Genomic DNA, 19,843 nt, shown 5'->3' with positions numbered 1-19,843 from the left:
TTCTCAGAACCCAAAATTAACATCAGCATATGACCAAGAATCAGACCACAGACTTTACTCATGTTTTACTAGTTTTTGCATGAACTTGAGGTTTTTTTCCCCTCTGCTTTGCAGAATGCTATGAAATTTTATCACATTTATAGAACTGTGTAAACACCATCACCCAAAGAAAAATACTGCTATGCAGGAGCTGGAGATGCAGCTCAGTGGTAGAAAAAGAAATACTTCCATGATACTCCATGCCACGCACCCCTAGCCCGAGCCCCTGACATTTGCTGATCTATATATATTGATAATCTACTTATCTACTTCAATGACACCTACTCATTTACCTCTATTGGCTCCTAATGATCTACTTCTATTGACATCTACTCATCTACCTCTGTTGTCTCTCACTGATCTGTTGACACCTACTGATTTATCTCTAATGACACCTACTAATCTACTTCTATTGACACCTACAGATCTACTTCTATTGACATCTACTGATCTATTTCTAAAAACATCTACTGATCTATTTCTACTAACATCTACTGATCTATTTCTATTGACATGTACAGATCTGTTTCTATGCTCCATGATTTTGTCATTATATAACTGAAATCATACATTATGGAACCTTGGGATTGGTTTCTCCCATTCAAAACCCATCTCCACACCTGCACACATCCTGACAGTTAAATACTACTTGGTGAGGAAAAGCAATGAACTTGATGTGATTTTGTTTCATCATTCACCCACTGAAGGACATCTGGGTTGCTTCCAGTTTTGAGCTATTATGGATAATGCTCCTAAAGACTTTTTTTTTTTTTGTCAACACAGGTTTTATTTTTCCAGGACAAGTGCTGAGCAGTGTGACCACTGGATCATATACTAAATATATATTTAGCTTCTCAAGAAATTATCATGAGATTTCCAGAATGGCCTCACCCTTTCACCTTCCCACGAGAGATGAGCTTTCTCTGGGTCCTCACCAGCATTCGGTATTTCCTGCCAGTACCTTTTACTTCAGTGGTTCTGCAAGGGTGCAATCACAGCTCTTCACAGGTTGACGCTGTACTTCCCTGATGGGGCTGAGAGCTTTCCACTTGCTGCTGTGCCATCGGCACGCTGGCTTTGGTGACGTGTCATTTGCCTGTTTTTCAGTTGCATTGTCTGGTTTCCTCCTGTTGAGTTTGGAGAGATTTTTACACACCCAGATACAAGTCTTCCATCCATTTTGTGATTTACATAATTCTCTCCAGCCACTGGCTTCTCTTTTCATCCTTTTAGCAGAATCAAAGCCACATAATGACTTTGATTGAGTCCAATTTATCCATTTTGTTTTGTTTATGAATTGTGCTTCTGGTGTCCCAGTCTTTAGAAAAAACACCAAGATTAGTAGAGGTACTTGGGCAAATTACAAAATGCCCTTGTCTCAGTGTCAGATATAAAATGGGAAAATAATTACAGCACCTGTTGTTATAAGAATTAAGAGAGTCACACCAGGTAGAGCACTTAAACAGTGCCTAATACAGAGTGTCTGGTGCTGTTACTATTTTATCTTATTTTGCTCAGACTACCTTATGAAAGTCCTAAGAGGAAAGTGCCTGGCATTCAATTAACCTTGCAAATGCTGAGGGCTTGGGAGCATAATGTGGGAAGTTATGATTTGGTTGGGGGTGGGGAGGTGACTGAGGAATCCTCGGCTCACAGGAGTCATACCCAATTTATGGGGGGGAAAAAAAAGGTAAATCAGAAACCATAAAAATCATGGCCCCAAGTAAAATCAAAACTAAGAGTGATGACCTGACTCTGTCAACTGGCAACTCCACAGCCGCCGGCCCTGCTGCGAGGGCTTGGGGGGGAGGGAGGCCTGAGGGGCTTCAGTGCCTTCACATCCAGGGAGCAGTCCTGAGGCCTGGTGGCAGGTCCGGGAGCTCTCAGGGTGGCTGTCTTCCTTTGATTACCACGGGCAGGTGAGGGTAATTGTCACTTGCCTTTGGGAGTGGTTATGTCCCCAACTGTCCACTAAAGATAGCTCTGGGTCATCACAAAGCTAAATGAGAAGAATATTTTAAGCTAACCTTTGGGAAACTCCCACAGGAGGAGGCTTTCTTCCCTCTCCTCTACTTAAGTGGAAATTAAGACAGGCTTCGAGGACATCCCCTGCCCTGGTCCCCGTAAGTGGGTCATTTTCCTTGGACATATGGTAATGAGTTGAACTCGCACACCTGCTTGACCCAGAGGGCATGCATATCGTTTTCCACCTGCAACTAAATATCTTGGCTTCTCTGTAGGCCATAATCCCAGAAGGGAAGGGATCCCCCTCAATTAATCCCAGTACTCCAGAGCCTGGAACATCTCCTAGCACACAATCAAAGCTCATTAATGTAACAAGCTTCCTGGCAATGCCGAGGGGGGTTAGGCAGGCCTGGGGAGACACATGGATGACGGGGTAAATGGGAAGATGGGTAGATGGATGCACAGGTGGATAAAATCTAAAGAAAAGCAAAACTGCCAGGGAAGAGCAGGGCCTACCGCTGCCTCAAAGTCACTCTCAACTTCTGACACAGATGTCTAACCCTCCCCTTCCATACAGCTCCTGTTATATCACAGACGCCGTGGGGTGCTCCATTTCACCCAAAGTTCTAGGGATTTTGTTTCCTTACAATTCACATTTTCTCTCTAGAACCAGGACTATACTGGTCTGGGTCTTGGTCATCTCTGTAGCTCAGAGTGCCCGCTTTTGAGAATGTCATCCCTGGGAGCAGTTGGTAGTGTCACTCAGCTCCTAAGGCGAACTCTCCCGGTGCTCTGGTCGTTTTACAGGTGTGCTGCGTATACTCACGATCCCGTAAATGATAATGGGATTCACAGGTCTACAGGGGACCTGACTGACTGTTTAACAAAGCACACAGCCAAAAAGGGAAGGGGGTGTCAGAAGTCCCCGTGCTCAGCTCCAGGTTTGATGATTCACTAGGGACTCAGACTTCGCCTATAGATGTGCTGATGGCTATGACTTACCCCAGTGACGGGACAGGAAGCAAAATCAGCAAAGGGAACAGGTGCATGGGGTGAAGTCGACGGGAAACCAGCTCAGCTTCAGGAGGCCTCTCCCCATGCGTCACACACACAGGCTTACTTCCTCTAGCAATGAACTGTGACAAATGTCACAGGAGCAGTTCAGTGCCCAGGTTTTGAGGGGGACCGGTCAGTAGGCATTCCTAACCCAACTAGACCAAAGCTACAGACTTCCATAAGGAAAGCAGGTGTTCGGCATTAACCCTACAATTTGCCTAAACAGTTTAGACACAGTGAGCCGGTCTCATGAGCTCTGGGAATGGTGGGAGCCCTCCTAAATTCCAGGCTCCCAGACGACAGCCAGCTGACCTTGCACATGGGCCTTACTCTGCTAACTCTCCTGCACAGGGGAGACACCGAAAGGGAATCAGTCCAGAACAGCCTAGTAGGACGTCACTGTCAAATTCCAATAAAGCTGCTCTTGTTCTAGATTTCTCTTTAGGAGCTGACTTGGGAACCCTCCATCCATACAAATGTGGTAAATCTCCAAGCCCTGGGAGTGGACTATATCTGAACTAACAGGGTCTAGACATTAGCCTCTCGAATTCAAACTACGAATCAATAACAAAGTAATACGACTGCCTCTTCCTACCTTGGTCTTCAGGCCCACAGGGTGCTTCTATTCATCCATTCATTCCATAAACATGAATTTGGCACTTTCTGAATATCAGATAATTTGTAGTCCCTTGCTGGTGTGTGAGTCAGCTTTCTGTTCCTATAACAAAATGCCTGATATAATCAACCTAAATGGGGGAAAGGGTCATGTTGGCTCACAGTTTTGGAGATTTTAGTCAATGCCTGATGAGCCCTACTGCTGTGGGGCTTGTGGCAAGGTACCACATAGTGGGAACTTCATTGTAGAGCATGCACCTCATTTCACGATGGCAGGAAGTGGAGAGAGGAAGATAAAAAGAACCTCACAGTCCCTTTCAAGGACCATGACCCTTAATGACCTAACTTCCTCCCACAAGGCCTCACCTGTCAAAGGCTCGACCACCTTCCAGCCTGGACACAGGCTGGGGAACAAGTCCTTCACACACAGACCTTTGGGGAACACTTACCCAAGCCCTGGAAGAGAGGGCTGCAGGAACCCACAGCCTAGCTCACCACTGCTCAAACACCACACACACCCCTGGCACCCCTCCCCACGAAGCACGGTCCCTACCTATGCTTTTGAGTAACCTATTTTTATTTTCTCCTGGGAATAAAACTGCAACTCTGTGCTGAAGTTTTTTAAAATCTGGTTTTCAAAGTGAATAAAGCAGCCCCCACTTTTCCCAGTGCAGCCCGGGACCCCCGTCTCCGGAGTCCAGAGTGCAGTCGAGGTCCGTCTCCCCACCTGCACAAAACGCTGAGCTGATCTCATCCAGGCTCATGGTCTTAAATGCCATTTAAATGCTGGCAACCCTCAATCTATATCTTCCACCCGAGTCTTGCTCCAGAACTCTTGGCTCACCTCCAACCTCCCAACCCAATATGTTCCCTTGGATATGTCCAAAGAGCACCACTAATTCAATAAGACTGAAACCAAACCCCTATGTCCTGTCTCAAGTGGGTTCCTCTCTCAGTCCTCCCCTTTAGAGCAAATGGATCACCCACGAAGACACACACGTGTCTAATGGCTCCGACGAGAAACCAGACCCCCTCCAACCCCTCTCCTCCCGTCAATTTCCACATCCAACGTGTCAGCAAATCCTCCTGGATTTACCTCAAAAACACACTGGGATTCTGTGACTCCCACCACTTCTGCCACTGCAATCAATGGGTCCAAAGCCACCAGCATCTCCCGGCTGAGCTGTTGACCTTGTTTCCTAATGGGTGTCCCTGCTTCTGCCCTTGTCCCTAATTCCTTCTCAAATTGGTAGCCAAAGGGATCTTTCTGAAAAGCAAGCCAAAGTGTCTCCCTCCTCTGTTGGGTCCCCCGTCCAGGATGTCCCTCCCCTCTGCTCTTGGCAGCGTCACCAGACGGGTGTGCACTGTGTCCTGCACAAGGGGACTGAACACTTAAGAAGTGTATTAGGGTGAGATTCACAAGGAATAAACTCTTCTGAACAATGCAGCGCCCTGCACAGCATTCCCGTGGGACATCATGGCAGTTCTGCCCATCCCCCCTCCTCCCAGCCCCTGGGATTCATGGAGTGCTTCACTCCATAGATTTACCTACCCTGGATATCTTATAAATTGGATCAAATAGTATCTGGCCTTCTGAGTCTAACCGCTTTTACTGCCCCTTGCTAGAATCTAAGCTGATGAAAAAAATATTTGTTTTGTTCACCATCAAAATTCTAGTGCCTAGAAATAGCTCCTGAAAAAAAAAAGTAAATAAAAATAAACATGTGTTGGATGGATGGATGACTAGGTAGGTGGGTTGGGGGGTGAATGGATGGATGGATAGATGGGTGAAGGATAGATGAATAGATGGATGGATAGATGGATGACTGAATAGATGGGTGGGTGTGTGATGATGGATAGTGGGATGGATGCATGCATGGATACATGGATAATTATATGGATGGATGGATGACTGGGTGGGTGGGTGGGGGGGGTGCATGGATAGAGGAGTGAGTAAAAGGGCAATACATTTTACAGAGGAAGGAAAGAGAAGAGAAACAAAAGGAGACTTATGCAAGTTTCACTGGGGAGGAGGCAGGATCAGACACAGAAAACATCAGCAGAGTGTCTGCAGCTCGGTGAGGGGGTGGAGACAGGCAAAGGCGTGTTCAATCTGAGAGCTGACATCCAGGTCAGCCTGAGCCCTCCAAGCGAACCTGGCACATTTTCTAGATGCAGTGCTTATAGGACCTTCGGCAGAAACACTTCTTCACATAATCACCTACGGGAAGAGGACAAATAGCTCCTTGAACACTTTCCAGGAACATGACTGTATCATTATATCAAAATTACCTGTAATGTAACATCTCCCCTGCCATAAGCCCTTCAGAAAAGAGATGAGGGCTTATTTATCTTTAAAGCCCAGCACCCAGAGCCAAGTCCATGCCTTAGAAGGTTCTTAATGATGCGGGCTACGCTGCTCACAGGGCACAATGAGACTCAGAGCTGACTTCAACTCCTTCACCTTGATAAGCAGGTGCTGTAGGAGGTAAAACTGCAGCCAGTCATTAATAGCCCTGGAGACAGAATGCTGAGTCCAAATCCCAGCTCTGCACCTTTCAAGCTGTGTGACTCTGAGTACGTTTCTTAACTTGTCTGGGCTCAACTTTCATTAAGTATTCAACAAGCATTTGCTTTTGTAATCATGTCTTTCTTTCTTAGTGAACTTTACTTTGTACCAATTTTAGCTTCACAGTAATGTTGGGAAGGTGCATAAATTTTCCATATACTCCTTGTCCCCACACATGCATAGTCTCACCCGTTAGCAACATGCCCCACCAGAGTAGTACATTTATTATAACTGGGGAACCTATATTAACACATAATTGTCACACAAAATCCACTATGTCAGGGTACATTTTTGATGTACATTCTATTGATTGTGACAACTGTACAGTGACATGTGTCCATCACTGTAGCATCAGAGAGAGTAGTTTCACTGACCTAAGAACCCTCTATATTCTGCTTAATCCCTCCCTCCCCTGATTCTGGCAACCACTGTGTCCAAAGTGTTGCCTTTCCCAGAATACCATAGTTAGAATATTATAAGTACCATCTTCCGACTGATTGGCTCTGTCACTTGCTAATGTGCATTTAAGTTCCTTCTGTGCCATTTCATGGCCTGATTACTCATTTCTCTTTAGCACTGAATAACAGTCCATTTTTTCCAGGTACCATGTGCATGCACTCACCTTCTGACGGGCATCTTCATTACTTCCAAATCTGGGCCACTACGGGAAATAGCTGCTACAAACATCCATGTGCACCTTTTAGTGTGGACATAGATTTTCAGCTCCTCTGGGTCAACACAGAACTGCATGATTCTGGATCATCTGATAAGAATATGTCTGGCTTTGTAAGAAACTGAGCGACTGCCTTCAGAGTGGCCGTGTAGTTCTGCTGTCCCACAGGACGCAGGAGCCAGTGTTTGGCATTATTGCTCCAGGTCTCGGCCTTACCCTCAGGTGTACAGCGGTGTCTGGATGTCTTAATTTGCATTTTCCTGATGATACATACACAATGCAGAGAATCTTGACAAATGCACTTGTTTGTCACCTGTATGTCTTCTTTAAGGCAGTGCCAGTTAGTGTCTCTGGTTGTTTTCTCCTTGAGTTCAGGCCTTACGAAGTTCCTCCACCTCCTTATCTGGAAAAAGAGGGATGAATCTTTGCCAAGGTGCTGGGAGGTATGGGCACCCCCACTGCTGAGGAGCCTGGGACAGTGAGTGGGAGCATCCAGGTGACGAGTCTTCTCCAGGCCCATCCAGTCACCCCGGCATTTACACTTTACAAACCCTGAGGCACTTGGCACACCTCACTTTGCACACCCTGAGCATGAGGAAGTTGATGGTGGTCCGTGGGGGACAGAAGTGCGCCCTGAGGTTCCATTTCTTAGAAGAAAGATCTGGTGTTTTTCCAGAGACCATCTTCCATGGTCTGGTGAAAACAAACTGTGACTTTTGAAAGGACTAGATGGAGAGGTTCCCCAGTGGTTTCCCCCAAAGCTTCAGAAACTCCACAGGCTCTTCCTTCTGCCCACAGGAGTCCTCTCTGAATCCCAGACAACGTCCCCCAGTCCACTCCTCCTCGTCATTCCGGATCTCAGTGCATCCTTCCCCAGCCCTGCCCACCCATCCCGGGTGATAAAAAGATCAGGTCCCTCTGTAAGTGGCCCACAGCGGAAGCGGCAGACACATGTGATGGCACGGTAAACCTGCACACCCCACCGAGCAGCGAGCTCAGAGACCGTGGTCAGCACTGGTCCCCAGGAGCTTCGCACAGCCCCAACCCACACTCCATAAACATACATTGACTAGAAGTATGGACAGAGGACAGCTGGACCCCTGGCAGCCAGGCTGAGACCCCAGGGAATCACAAGCCTGCTCTATTTCTAAACCCTCACTGCCCCAGAGAAACACAGTGCTACCCAGGTGTGATTTTACATTTTCTTGTACCCACATTTAAAAAAAGTACAATTGCCTTATAGTGCCCAATATATCAAATTATTATCATTTCATCATGACATTAGTATAAAAATAACTAATGGGATATTTTACATTCTGTTTTTCATTCTAAATACACAAGATCAGACATATTTTATACTCACAGTACATCTCCATTTATATGCTAAATTTTCAAAGATTAAAGTAAAATTTAGATCATTCAAAGCCATAAACTTGTTTTTAAAGAAAAAATATTTTACATTGTTCCAATCTTAAATACTAAATAATAATAATAATAATAATGATAATAATAATAAATAATCCCACAACTGGATATGCATCCAAAGGAAATGAAATCAGTATGTTAAAAAGACATCTGCATTCACATAGTTACTGTAGCACTATGCACAACAGCCAAGATACAGAATCAACCTAAGGGCCCACCAGCAGATGAATGAATTAAGAAAATGTAGTATGTAAATACAATGGAATACTGCTCAGCCATAAAAAATGAAGTCCTGCCATTTGTGACATCATGGAAGAACCCAGAAGGCATAGTAAGTGAATCAGCCTGGCCCAGAAAGCAGATATTATGTGATCTCACTCATAATGTGGAATCTAAAAAGTTGGTATCACGAAGACAGAGCAGAACAGTAGAGGCTCCGTGACTAGGTGGGGCAGAGCGTGGGGAGCGAGTCAAAGGCTTACACAATACAGTTAAACAGGACGAATAAACCTCAAACGATCTGTGGTGCGGCAAGGTGACAACAGTTAATGATTCGTTACATTCTTGAAAAGTGTAAAGAAAGTGAAGGTGATGCCCTCTCACCAGGAAAACAAGTAGGAGAAGCACCGTGTTTGCTAATTAGCTGGATGTAAGCGTTCCATGTTTAATAGATACCTCAAAACAGCCTGCTGTACGTGACAAAAACTCACAATGTCATCTGCCAATTAAAAAGTAACAGGAAATAAAAATGTTGAGGACTAAGTGAAGTCTGGTGGTCGCCCATCAATAGCACCCCTGGCCACATTTCACGCACTGGGCAGCTGTGTGGGCGTGGCTACGCCACAGGGCACAGGTACCCAGGAGACAGGCTGCACACAGCACACAGGACACGGCTCGCTCTAAACGAGGCCCGGCACAGCGGGAGGAGGGAAGCAGAGCAACAGCCGCTGTGACAAATTACAACCCTTTCCAACCCACGGTCTCATGGAATGCTCCACGGTCCTGGGGACGGGTACTGCTGTCTCCATGGAGCAGATGAAGAGCCCGGAGTTGACCAGCGAGCAGCGTCAGGGTTGAACTGGGGGCTGGGGGACTCCCAGGGCCTCGCCATAGCACATCCTGAGCCTCCAATGGAGGCAACAGCATCTCCCTATTAACTTCCTAGAACCAAATGATTCAGGGCCACCCACGTCCAGCTGCTCATGCACATCTATTCTCCAGCTCTGAGCATCACATAGGACTCCTCTGCCCAGTGGTGGCCACATGACCTATTCTGACCAATGAAATAAGAGCCTGAGCAGCTGCAGGGGAGCTTGGAGAACCCATGTGTGTCCCTTTCTCTCTGTCAGAGTGACCAGCAATGGCCCTGGAGAGAGGCTGCCTCACAATCCCAGGTCCCTGAGTGAAGCCCAGGTGGAGAAGGGTCACAGGTAACCTGTGATGGGGGAAAGAACGTTTATGACTGTCCCTGCGACTTGTTATTGCAGCAGCCCTAGCCCCAGCGGTGATCTCCGAGTGCCGACCGTGCAAGCTGGGATGGGTAGACCTGGCCTTGGCGGGAAGTGGGCGACTGTGAGCTCTGCCTTCTGTTAACTGCAGGCATCCTGCAGGCTGCTCCCCCGGAAATCAGTGAAAGGGCTATTAGACCACCAGCTGCGCCGGGGTCTGGTTGCATTCTGACTGGTATTACTGTATTTCTTACAAATAGCTCATTAAGGCAATTATCAGTCATTAGCACAGTAGCCTGAGCATCAGGACAATCACACACATTAATAAAACACAATTTAGCAAAGCGAGAAAAGGCAGGAACCCACAAGGCTCCCTTGTGGGGTTCTCATGGCTCCAGCTAAGAGAATCTCCACCACCCTATAGCCTCGCACTCCCGAGAAGGCTGCCTGGGCTCCGCACCTCTTCTTCATATTTCCACGGGAGTCAGTTCCACCCATAAGACCATTCATGAGGAAAAAGGTAACGGGCTTCCCAGGGAACAAAGGAACCCTTGCACCTTGGCAACATGGAGGAACATGTTGGATGGACTCAGGGGACGGTGGAAAAATTGTGTTTGGGAATATGGAGGTGGGGCCGGAGGCTGGGAAGGAAGGCCAGAGCTCAGCCAGGACCAGCTCTATTAGGTCACGTGGGTGGTTGGGGTTTTTTTTCCAGAGGCAATGAGAAGTGATCCAGAAGGCTGACACAGGAAAGCCATGAGCAGATTCGAGCTTGAGAAAAACCATTCTGGCAGCATGAAAGATGGATGAGGAGGCACCAAGGAGGAGATCAGGCCAACAGTCAGTGCCATCCTCCAGGCCGGGGGTGACGGGAGCCCAGCCCAGAACTGTGACAGATGGAGAAGGGAAACCCAGCAGGAGACATCGGGAGGAAATGGACTAACTGGGACTCGGGGCTCCGCCGGAGGACTTCAGGAAGAGAGGGGCGAGGAGAAGGGAGACCCCGCCGCCCATTTCTAAAGACGACTGTAAAATTTTGACCTTGAGGATGTAAGAACGTCATTAAAAGAGACTTTTGGAAACTAATTTCATAGGTTGAACTGGAAGAGCCAACATAGAGAACCATTAACAGCATGTGCTCCTAGACACTGAAAAATAATGCTAGACACTAGTGCTCCAGGAGCAAAAGCCCCGGGAGGCTGAGTCTCGAGGTTAAGGCTGGGCCAAGTTCCACCCAAGTCCTGGAACACACTGAGAATGGGCCCAGTCTCCTCTGCCTACTTGCGGTTCTGACGCAGCATCTCCCCTGCGTACGCTGTGTGACAGTCACTTGGTCTTATTTTAGTGGAGGTGCTCTCTGGCCCGCAGTGTCTTCTGTGCACAAGCCCTGGCTGCTGCCTATCCCCACATCATGGTTTTGCTTCTGGCTGTTCAAGCCTCCAGGGAAAGCAGATTCAAACCAGAGCCTCCAGACGCGCCCTGCAGCCAGGGTACGTAGTCACACGTTCATCTCTGATCCACTAGGTTGGAGGCACAGATGGCGTGGGGCTCTCCGGGCCAGCTTGTCCATCTATCAGACCTCCTGAGGTGATCCCCAGAGGTGCTGGCCCATGCCCGAGTCTCCCTTGTGTGGAGTATTTCATTCCGTAAGCACAGCCAGGCCTCACCAGCTGCCCAGGCCAGAGCTCGACATGGATCAGGACATTCCTTCACAGTTTCTTCATTCATCCAATAGACATGTACCACGGCCTGACAGCGTACCAGGCCCTGTGCTAGGCAGTGAGGCACAGCGATGAGAAGAAAGCCATCTGTGCTTCAAGGAGCTCACAGCCTCCTCAAGGAGATGATGGACAAAAAAGACAAGTAATCCCTGTTGAATGCAACGGGCCGTGCTGGCTTTCTGGGTTTCCCCCATACCAAGTGAGCACACAGGCGGACTCTTCTCTAGCGCTGGCTTAGAGGTGTCATTACCCACAGCTACTGCATGAGGAAGGGCCATTCCAAGAAGCAATGAGTTTCTCCAGGTAAGGCTGACAAGCCCAGGCCAAAGAGGTTTCCGGGAATCTGCCAGAATCAGAGGCTTCTTCTGCTCATCTCTACTGGGAAGCACCCCAGGACCAGAAACAGAACAGGGGTGCCAGACACTTCTCATGCAAACATCCTGGGGGAAGACACATGTCCCTGGCATTTGGAACCCCTTCCCCTATCCAACAGACAATGGGACACATCAAACGAGATCGATCCTACGGACCACTGGTCTTAAGGAAAGGAGGAACCCTGACATTCTCAGGCAAAACACTGAGAAATGACACACTGCTCTGTCCCACAGCAGCACTCAGGGTGACGGCAAAGCACCACTTCAGATACTCCATCTTTCCTACTCATTGAGATCTCAGGGTGAAATGCATGCTCACAGTGAACTCAGAAATCCAAGGTGCCCTTGAACTCCGTCCTCTTCCCTGTCCCAACACAGAACTCTCATGTAATCTGCAAGACTCTGAGCCTCCACTTCAAACCCCTTATGGGAGAGTCTCTAGATCAGAACCCACATCACATGACAATGACTCACTTGTAACACAGAGGGAGGGAAATAATGACTGCATGTTTCAATCGGCCCATTCTTCCACAAGCCTAAAAGATAAGTATTTGTCTTCTGGATGTAAAGGAAAATGTGAAGAAAGAGCATCACTGAGGTTAAGGGGGGTAAGAGGAGCCAGATGAGCTGAGCCAAGATCCTAAGTCAAGTCGGTCTGACCGCCACAATTAATATCCCTTGCACACCTCAATCCATCTTTTCACTTGCCAGAATGTTCTCTGAGAAAGGCAGGTCTGATGGTCTGTCAACCTGCTCTAAAAGACTCTATCACTCAAGACACTGCTGTCACCCTGGACCCCACCAAAACCATCTGTTCCTAGAGCTAAGACACTGGGTGTATGTCAGGCTGGCAAAGGACGTGCTCCCAGCACTGCCCAACAGGACCAAAGACATTATGTGGTCCCTGACACAGCAACAGCAACGGTGATGACTGTGGTCGCTGGTTCAACCTGCCAACCTGAGTCATTAGAGACCCTGGTTAGGGAATGAGACACTAGTGCAGGTGTTGCTGCAAAGTCATTTTGTAGATTTTCACATCTATAATAAGTGACTTTAAGTGGAGGAGATTACCCTAAATCTAGTAGGCCTCATGCAATCAGTTGAAGGGCTTAAGAGCAAAGATAGACGTTTCCTGAAGAGGAAATTCTGCCTTCACTCATGCCTGAGTTTACAGCCTGCCAAATGTCCTACAGTTCACAGACCTGCCAGACCCTGCAATCATGAGCCAATTCCTTAAAGCTTGCACGTGTGTGTGTGTGTGTGTGTGTGTGTGTGTGTGTGAGAGAGAGAGAGAGACAGAGACAGAGACAGAGACAGACAGTCAGAGAGAGGGAGATGGTATTGTCTCTGTTTTCTGGAGACCCATAAAGATACATCCAACAAATGCATGATGTAATTCCATGTAACTGCTCCACTGGATCCTCAACAGTTTGCTGATAGAAACTGTAGACCCCGCAGGTGAATAACATATCTAAGGAGCACACAGGTACAAAATGACAGGGCCATAATTTACACACAGACCTTTGGATTCAAAATGATAGGCTGCTTTCTCCAAAACACGCTACCCACCCCCACCCAAGTCACTATGTCCCTAATGAGAAGAGACGTAATGATTGACCGCTGGGTACATTATGAGACACAGTCCAAGGAAGACACAAGCCCCTGTCTTAGCCAAACTGGCTCCTCTTGCTCTCTGTGGGTGGGTGGGGGGGGTCAGTCTCAGAGTCGAGCACATTCAACTTCTCCAGGACAGCAGGGAGACCAGGGGGACAGGAAGAAGGGGTCAGCAGGGGCTAGATTTTCCAGGGGTCCTCCTCACCTTGTCTAAGCCAAGGGCTCTAGCAGGCTGCTCCCTTATCACACCATCCAGCTGTTCCACATGGCCGCCAAAATCATTGTTTTCGTTAATTCACTGGAAGCCTCCACGTAAAACCTCATTAACAGGCTCAGTAATTGCTCGGTGGATATCGCCCATTTTCCAATTATGTTCCTTTCCTCATGCCGGGAGAATCTGCCATAGGAGAAAATGCCCGGTGACGCCTTCGCCTGCTCTACCACAAGTGGGCGAGGGACTGGCCTTGACAGTGGCTTCCACCCTGGAAGTCGGGGATTTATCCAAGACCTGTCCTCGGGAACCTCAGCGCGCACAGTGTAGGCGATTCTGTCACCGGCCCAGGGATTCACACCCAGGCCTACAGACGGAAAGGACCAGAGGATCATGAGAAAGGAAAAGTTCAAAACAGAGCTGGAGCAAGAGACCGACTCTCAGTCTCCCTGGGAGACGGGGCACCAGGCAGCACAGGAGGGTGCGTGCTCACACCCAGGCAGATGCCCACACCGGGCCTTGCTCTTCTGCAGAGTACAGGGGAGGTCAATGGTGGAGGAATGCCGAGGGAGGGTGCTCTGCAAGTCAGGGACTCCGTGAAGAGGCCATTCACAGATCCTCATGAGCACTTCTTATGAAATTACCGACGGCTCATCACCTGCCCAAACCAGGCAACCCTCTGGAGCCCAATTATCTCCAAACTTTCCTCTTTTACAATCAATTTTCTCATTAAATGAGCACATAAATGCTGGCCTGGTGTTTGGATGCCTGCACTGGTCCTACAAGCAGGATGGGTCTAAGTAATGGGAGCTCAAGGCCTGGCTCAGCGAGCGCCCCTGTGGTCTGTTGGGGAAGAAATGAGGAGCGAAAGGACCTTCTGGGCGTCTGGGTGTCCGGGTCTGGTTCAAGCCCAGGAGCTGCCGCAGCCTCGTAACAGACACCTCTATACTATCTCAGTCCATCTGAGATGCTGTAACAAAATACCATCAACGGAGGGAATTATAAACCACAGAAATTCCTTGCTCATAGTCCTGAAGGCTGGGAGGAGCAAGAACAGATTCGATGTCTGATGAAGGCCTGTTTCCTGGCTCATAGATGGCCACGGTCTTCACGTGATGGCAGGGGGTGAGAGCTCCCTGGGGTCTGTTTTATAAGGGTACTACTAATCCCATTCCTGATGGCTCTGCCCTCATGACCTGAGCATCTCCCAAAGACCCTTCCCCAATACCACCACGTGGGGGTTAGGATTTTAACATATGAATTTGGGGGGACACAAACATTTGCAGCAGGCAGATAGACCAATGTCAGGGCCAAGAGTCTAAGCCAGGCCTCCAAAATTAGTATCATTTCCAAGACACAGCACTGTCTCGTACTCGATCCTCTCTTGCTCCAGAATGCTCTCCAGGAAAGGCTAGAGTGATGGACAGCCGACCTCCTCCAAGGCCCTCTATCACTCAAGTTCCTCAATTCAACATGACCTCACCCAACACACTCTGTCCCAAGAGCCCCCACACTGTGTGAGTGATGTGCACACACGTGTGATGGTATGTGTGCACACATATGTAAATATGTGCTTATGTATTGCATGCATGCATGTGCATGTGTCTAGCCAAATAAACACACTGCAGGCTCAGGGGCTCCCTGGAGTTTCTCCTCTGCCGGGCACCCCAGTTTCTTCACAGCCAGACACTTGGCTGCAGCCTCTTATCCTACCTGGGCCCCATGGAAAGTGCACTCCCTCTAAAGGCCGATGTGGGTACTGATGCCTCCACTTACGGATCAGATACTGTTCCAAGCCCTTGGCAAATATAAATTCATTTTATGTTCTGAACAGTCCAAACTGGTAGACAGTGTTTCCACCCCAATTTATAACCACAGACAGGTAAGAATTACCCTGTCCGAGGTCTAAGAGGCGGAAAGAGCAGCTGGGCTTCAGAGTTCAAACCCTTGAACCTGGCATTGGACATCTCTGGGAGAGGGCCTGGTGTCACTGGGTATGGACCCTCCCAGAGCACCCCCCTCCTCCTTCCACTGGAGCTAAGGAGCTGCTTATGCTGGGGTGTCGGTCTCAGGTGATTCTGCTGCTGGCCACACCTGTCACTCACCGTCTCTCTCCTCTCTCTGGACCAGAAGGACTTTAGTGCACACCCCACCAATCCTCTGACTGCCAACCCCAATTCAAAAGGCAAAAGGGTTTTTGGATTGTCACGGGGTCACCAAATCCACATAAGCAGAGACCACAGAAAGGGAATAGAGCGGAAGTCCAGAGGACAGACCTGCTGGAACTAGGCCCGGCCGCCCTGTCAAGCTGGGGGCAGAAGAATCACGCTGGCTAAACAGCTGCCTAATCAATCTGCCCTAGCATCCCAGATGGGCTCCCCGGGTATTAGCATGCACCAGCACACCTTCCCTTGGCAAATGCCTCACTGTCATTTTTATTAGTTATGCCTTACAACTTCCTCGCTAGGTCAATATTATCGAGGGGGTCAGCAGTAAGGTAGGACAAAATCATTATCCACTTACAACAGATGGAGAAGCTGAAGGAGGGAGAGAGCGAGGGAGGCGGGGAGCAAGAGCAGGGCAGCGTGGTGCTGAAGGCCGCTCCGCTCAATGGAAGACGGGTCTTTGCAGAAAAGCCCCCCAGCAGAGACCCCAGCTCCAAAATCAAGTGCTGTGGACACAAGTTCTGTGCCTGAGCTTCTCAGCTAATGGAAAAGGAGAGGGCTCTCATCTCCGCCTTGTATTACCAAGTGCTGGTCCCCAGGCACTTGGTGGCTCCTGTACCCTCCACAGGACTCCGACCTTGCCAGGCAGCTGGTCTCCCAGGAGTTCTCCACCGCCGGAATCATCGTATTAGCTTACTTTTTATACTCTGTCGCTCCAAGGAGAAGCACAGTCCCTGGGGACAGGGATCCTGCCAACTCACTGTTGCCTCCCCAGAGCCTGATGAATGGGGCTGCAATAAACCCCTTCTGAGTTGATAAAGGAGAGGTGAGGCCAGGGTCTGCTCGGGCAGGTGCCCCCGATGGGACCTGACGTGCGGGCAGGCGGGCTGCACACCAGCACACCCCTGGCACACCGGAGGTGCGGCAGCGTGGGAAGCCCGCCTCTCCCCTCTTCCGCCCCCTTCCTCAGGGCAGTGGCTCTGTGTCCTACCCTTCGTGCCCCATGGACCCCAACAGATGGGACACAGCAAATACACACTAAATAATGAGAACAAAGCACCCTCGCCTGTGCCTCGTGTTGAGTTTTGAACAGATGAGACACCCAAGGATCAGGGGCTCCAGGACCAGCCCAAGGACCACAGGTCTCAGCAGGATGAGAGTCCAGGTCTCCCTCCCTGTGGGAACTCAGTGCACTGTGTCCCCACCCCACCCTGAGTGGCACAGGCCCCATGAGTGCCTCCACATCTAGGCTGTGGCTCAGGCTGCAGGTCACACTCACTCCTGTTACACGCCACCATCCCAGGACCAGGGCTCTAATTACTCGGGCACATGGTATGTGCTCAATAAATACTCACTGGGAGCCTGATTCTGGTTCATCCCTAATGCTCAAAAACAACCGGAAAGCCCACCCAACTGAAGAGAAGGGGCCAGAAGATTTCCCCCGCGGCATGACCCCCCCCCCGCCCCCGCTGTCAAGCACCTCCAAGTTCACCAGGGCTCCTGCGCTCTCTGTAATCTGAGAGCACTGACCACGACAGCCAAATTCTGCCCATGCCTTGGTCACCCGTCACTTCACCTCCTCCCAGGGCCAGGGGAGGGCGAAGCTGTCCATCAGTGTGATATTCCACAATGAAGGCAGGGCTCGAAGACGGGGCTTTCCAAGTCCATGAACAAACGCCCTGAGTTAATGTGAACTGCACACTCTACCACAAACGGTACCCTCGCCATCCCCCAGCAGGTCTCAGGCGCCCCCCCACTTCCACCTGACCTCCGTCCAGCACTACTCACCCACACCTCCAGCTTGCCAAGTCCCTGGTCTTCCCGATGCCAGGGCCCTGCCGCCAAGCCTTCCAGCACCAACCCTGACCCCAACCCTAACCCTTCCCATCACCTAAGAGTCCACATCAGTTATCTTGCACTCAAACACCCCTTTTAACTACTTAATCACCTGAAGTAATTACCTAATTGTATTAAATCCACTTCCTTAAGTCCACACCTCCCCACCCACACCAGCACAGGACCCATAGGGGAAAGAACGGCCTGAATGTGGATCTTGTCTGCCCCACGTGTAATCCCTATGGCCTTAAGGAAGTGTATTCGTTGCTGGGAAACTCACTTTCTTCCCCCGGACACCAAGAGGGCAAGTTGGTCCCTACCCCTGGGTGCTGGGCAAGATGACACCCAGCCTCCATGCAGTGAGGACAGCCCTGTGACTGTTGTAGCCAGCGGGAGGCAGCAGCCATGATGTGGGTCCTCCCCTGCTGCCCACTCTTGCCCACAGCTAGCTAGACGTCAGTGTATACAGGTGCGAAATCACAGGTGTCACAGGTGGAGGACGCCACGCATGAATTTCTAAACTGTAGAGATCAACAACTAGCGCATTTGAAAGAGGGCTGCGGAAGGTGGCCAGAAAGGCGGATGAAGATGACAGTCTGACCAGTGGGGGACTTACCAAAAAGCTGTCAGAGCTCAGACCATCTCAGACTAGAGCCTCTGCAAAGGCCAGTGGCCCAGACACCTCTGCAGCTCCCAAGGGCACACGCACCACGGTTGCAGCCTCGGAAAAGGTGGAGCCACACTGTGTGTGTGGCAGACACCACACCAGCATCGGGGCTGCATAATTCACCAGGATCACTAGGAAAAATGTGGACTCTGTTTATTACATGAATCATGAGATCAGGGGAGTGGCTTCACACCGAGTTAAAACTCAGCGTTTTAGTAAAAGGAACAGGAGGGCTTTGGTTCCCTAAAACAGAAGTCACTCACAGGGAACTCACAGGTCATTGGGGCACTGCTGTCTGTCACCTCCCTTCTCTCTCACATACCCTTTTAAAGTGCAGGATCATTCGGGCCGACTTCAGCCCAACGCCTCTCCTCTTATTTATTTATTTTCCTTGTCCATCACGCTCATGAGTGTTGAAAATTTCCAGAGGTGTATTGAAAAGTGAGCTCTGACATGCACATTTATCAACACCCGCTCCTCCCTGCCAGGAGGAATACAGGCTTCACCAACTATGGGACACTGGAGGCCCAGGGGACACTGGAGGACTGGGAGGCCACGTGGCACCCTCCGTGGCAGTCCTGCCTATTTCCCCTGCTCCCTGCCCCTTCTGCACATGCCCCTGGACTGTCCTCATGCAGATGTTTGGAAAGAAACCTTCTTAAATGCCTTTGGTCCACTTTCCCTCGGGTCTTCACTTCCTAATGGAACATTCATCAGATATGGCTTTTGTCCCAAGGCACAGTAGGGAAAGGAAGAGACATATAGGGCATGGCCTCTGGACCCCCAGAGCTCAATTTGGGACGGAGAAGGAGTACAGTTGTCCCTTAGTGTCTTTGAGGACTTGGTCCTGGACCCCCATGGATATGACAATCACTGATACCTGAGTCACAGAATGGTCTAGAATTTCACACCTGCACCATCCTCTCTAAGCTGCCTATCCTACCAAGGCGCTGTGTAGATTGCCACTATGCTGCGGTGTTTAGAGATAATGACAAGGCTGTACACATTAGTACCGATGACGCCATTTTTTTTGTTATAGAATAGCTTTCATCCCCTGTTGGTTGAACCTGCAGCTTGTGGCTGCTGAAGCCACAGATAGGAAGCCATCACAACTGTCAACCTAGTGCCAGGCACTGATCTGGGCTTTATCCGTCAGCTCACCCAGGCCTACAGTAGCCCTCCCTGCCAGGATGCATGCACGTATTTATTTATTTATTTCTGATAAAGTCATCGAGACTAGAAGATAGCGAACAATAATATGCTTAGTCAGTGAATGAGGGCATTTGTGTACAAACCAGGGTTCTCTGAACTCCGGTCTCAGCCATGCCCACAGTACCTGTGAGGCAACCCACATCAGTAAGAGATTCCTAACAGAGCAGGATCCCAGGAAGACAGATATTACTTGTCTTTTTTTACAACTGAATTCCTGGTGACGATAAAAACCTGGTGTGGGTACAGTGATGAT

General features: G+C 49.4%; 1 protein-coding gene across 11 annotated transcripts in view; it reads right to left on the bottom strand.

The window, feature by feature from the left end:
• The window catches only part of Large1 (LARGE xylosyl- and glucuronyltransferase 1), a 506,960-nt gene that overhangs the window by 405,321 nt on the left and 81,796 nt on the right, over positions 1-19,843 (bottom strand). The window contains exon 1 of one of the 11 annotated variants that reach the window (XM_077798435.1): positions 13,705-13,857. The exons of 9 other annotated variants lie outside the window; for them this stretch is intronic. Coding sequence is in view for 1 of the 2 variants with exons in the window: in XM_077798427.1 (XP_077654553.1) it covers positions 6,867-6,994 (128 nt within the window). In the remaining variant the exon portion in view is untranslated. Of the gene's footprint in view, positions 1-6,866; positions 7,114-13,704; positions 13,858-19,843 lie in introns of those variants that run through there. One more of the 11 variants, XM_077798427.1, reaches the window with a different exon arrangement.

The sequence above is a fragment of the Urocitellus parryii genome, chromosome 5 (assembly GCF_045843805.1).
Source record: "Urocitellus parryii isolate mUroPar1 chromosome 5, mUroPar1.hap1, whole genome shotgun sequence".
NCBI lineage: Eukaryota > Metazoa > Chordata > Mammalia > Rodentia > Sciuridae > Urocitellus > Urocitellus parryii.
Note: the sequence above shows the minus strand (reverse complement) of the source record. Positions and strands in the feature narration are given on the sequence as shown.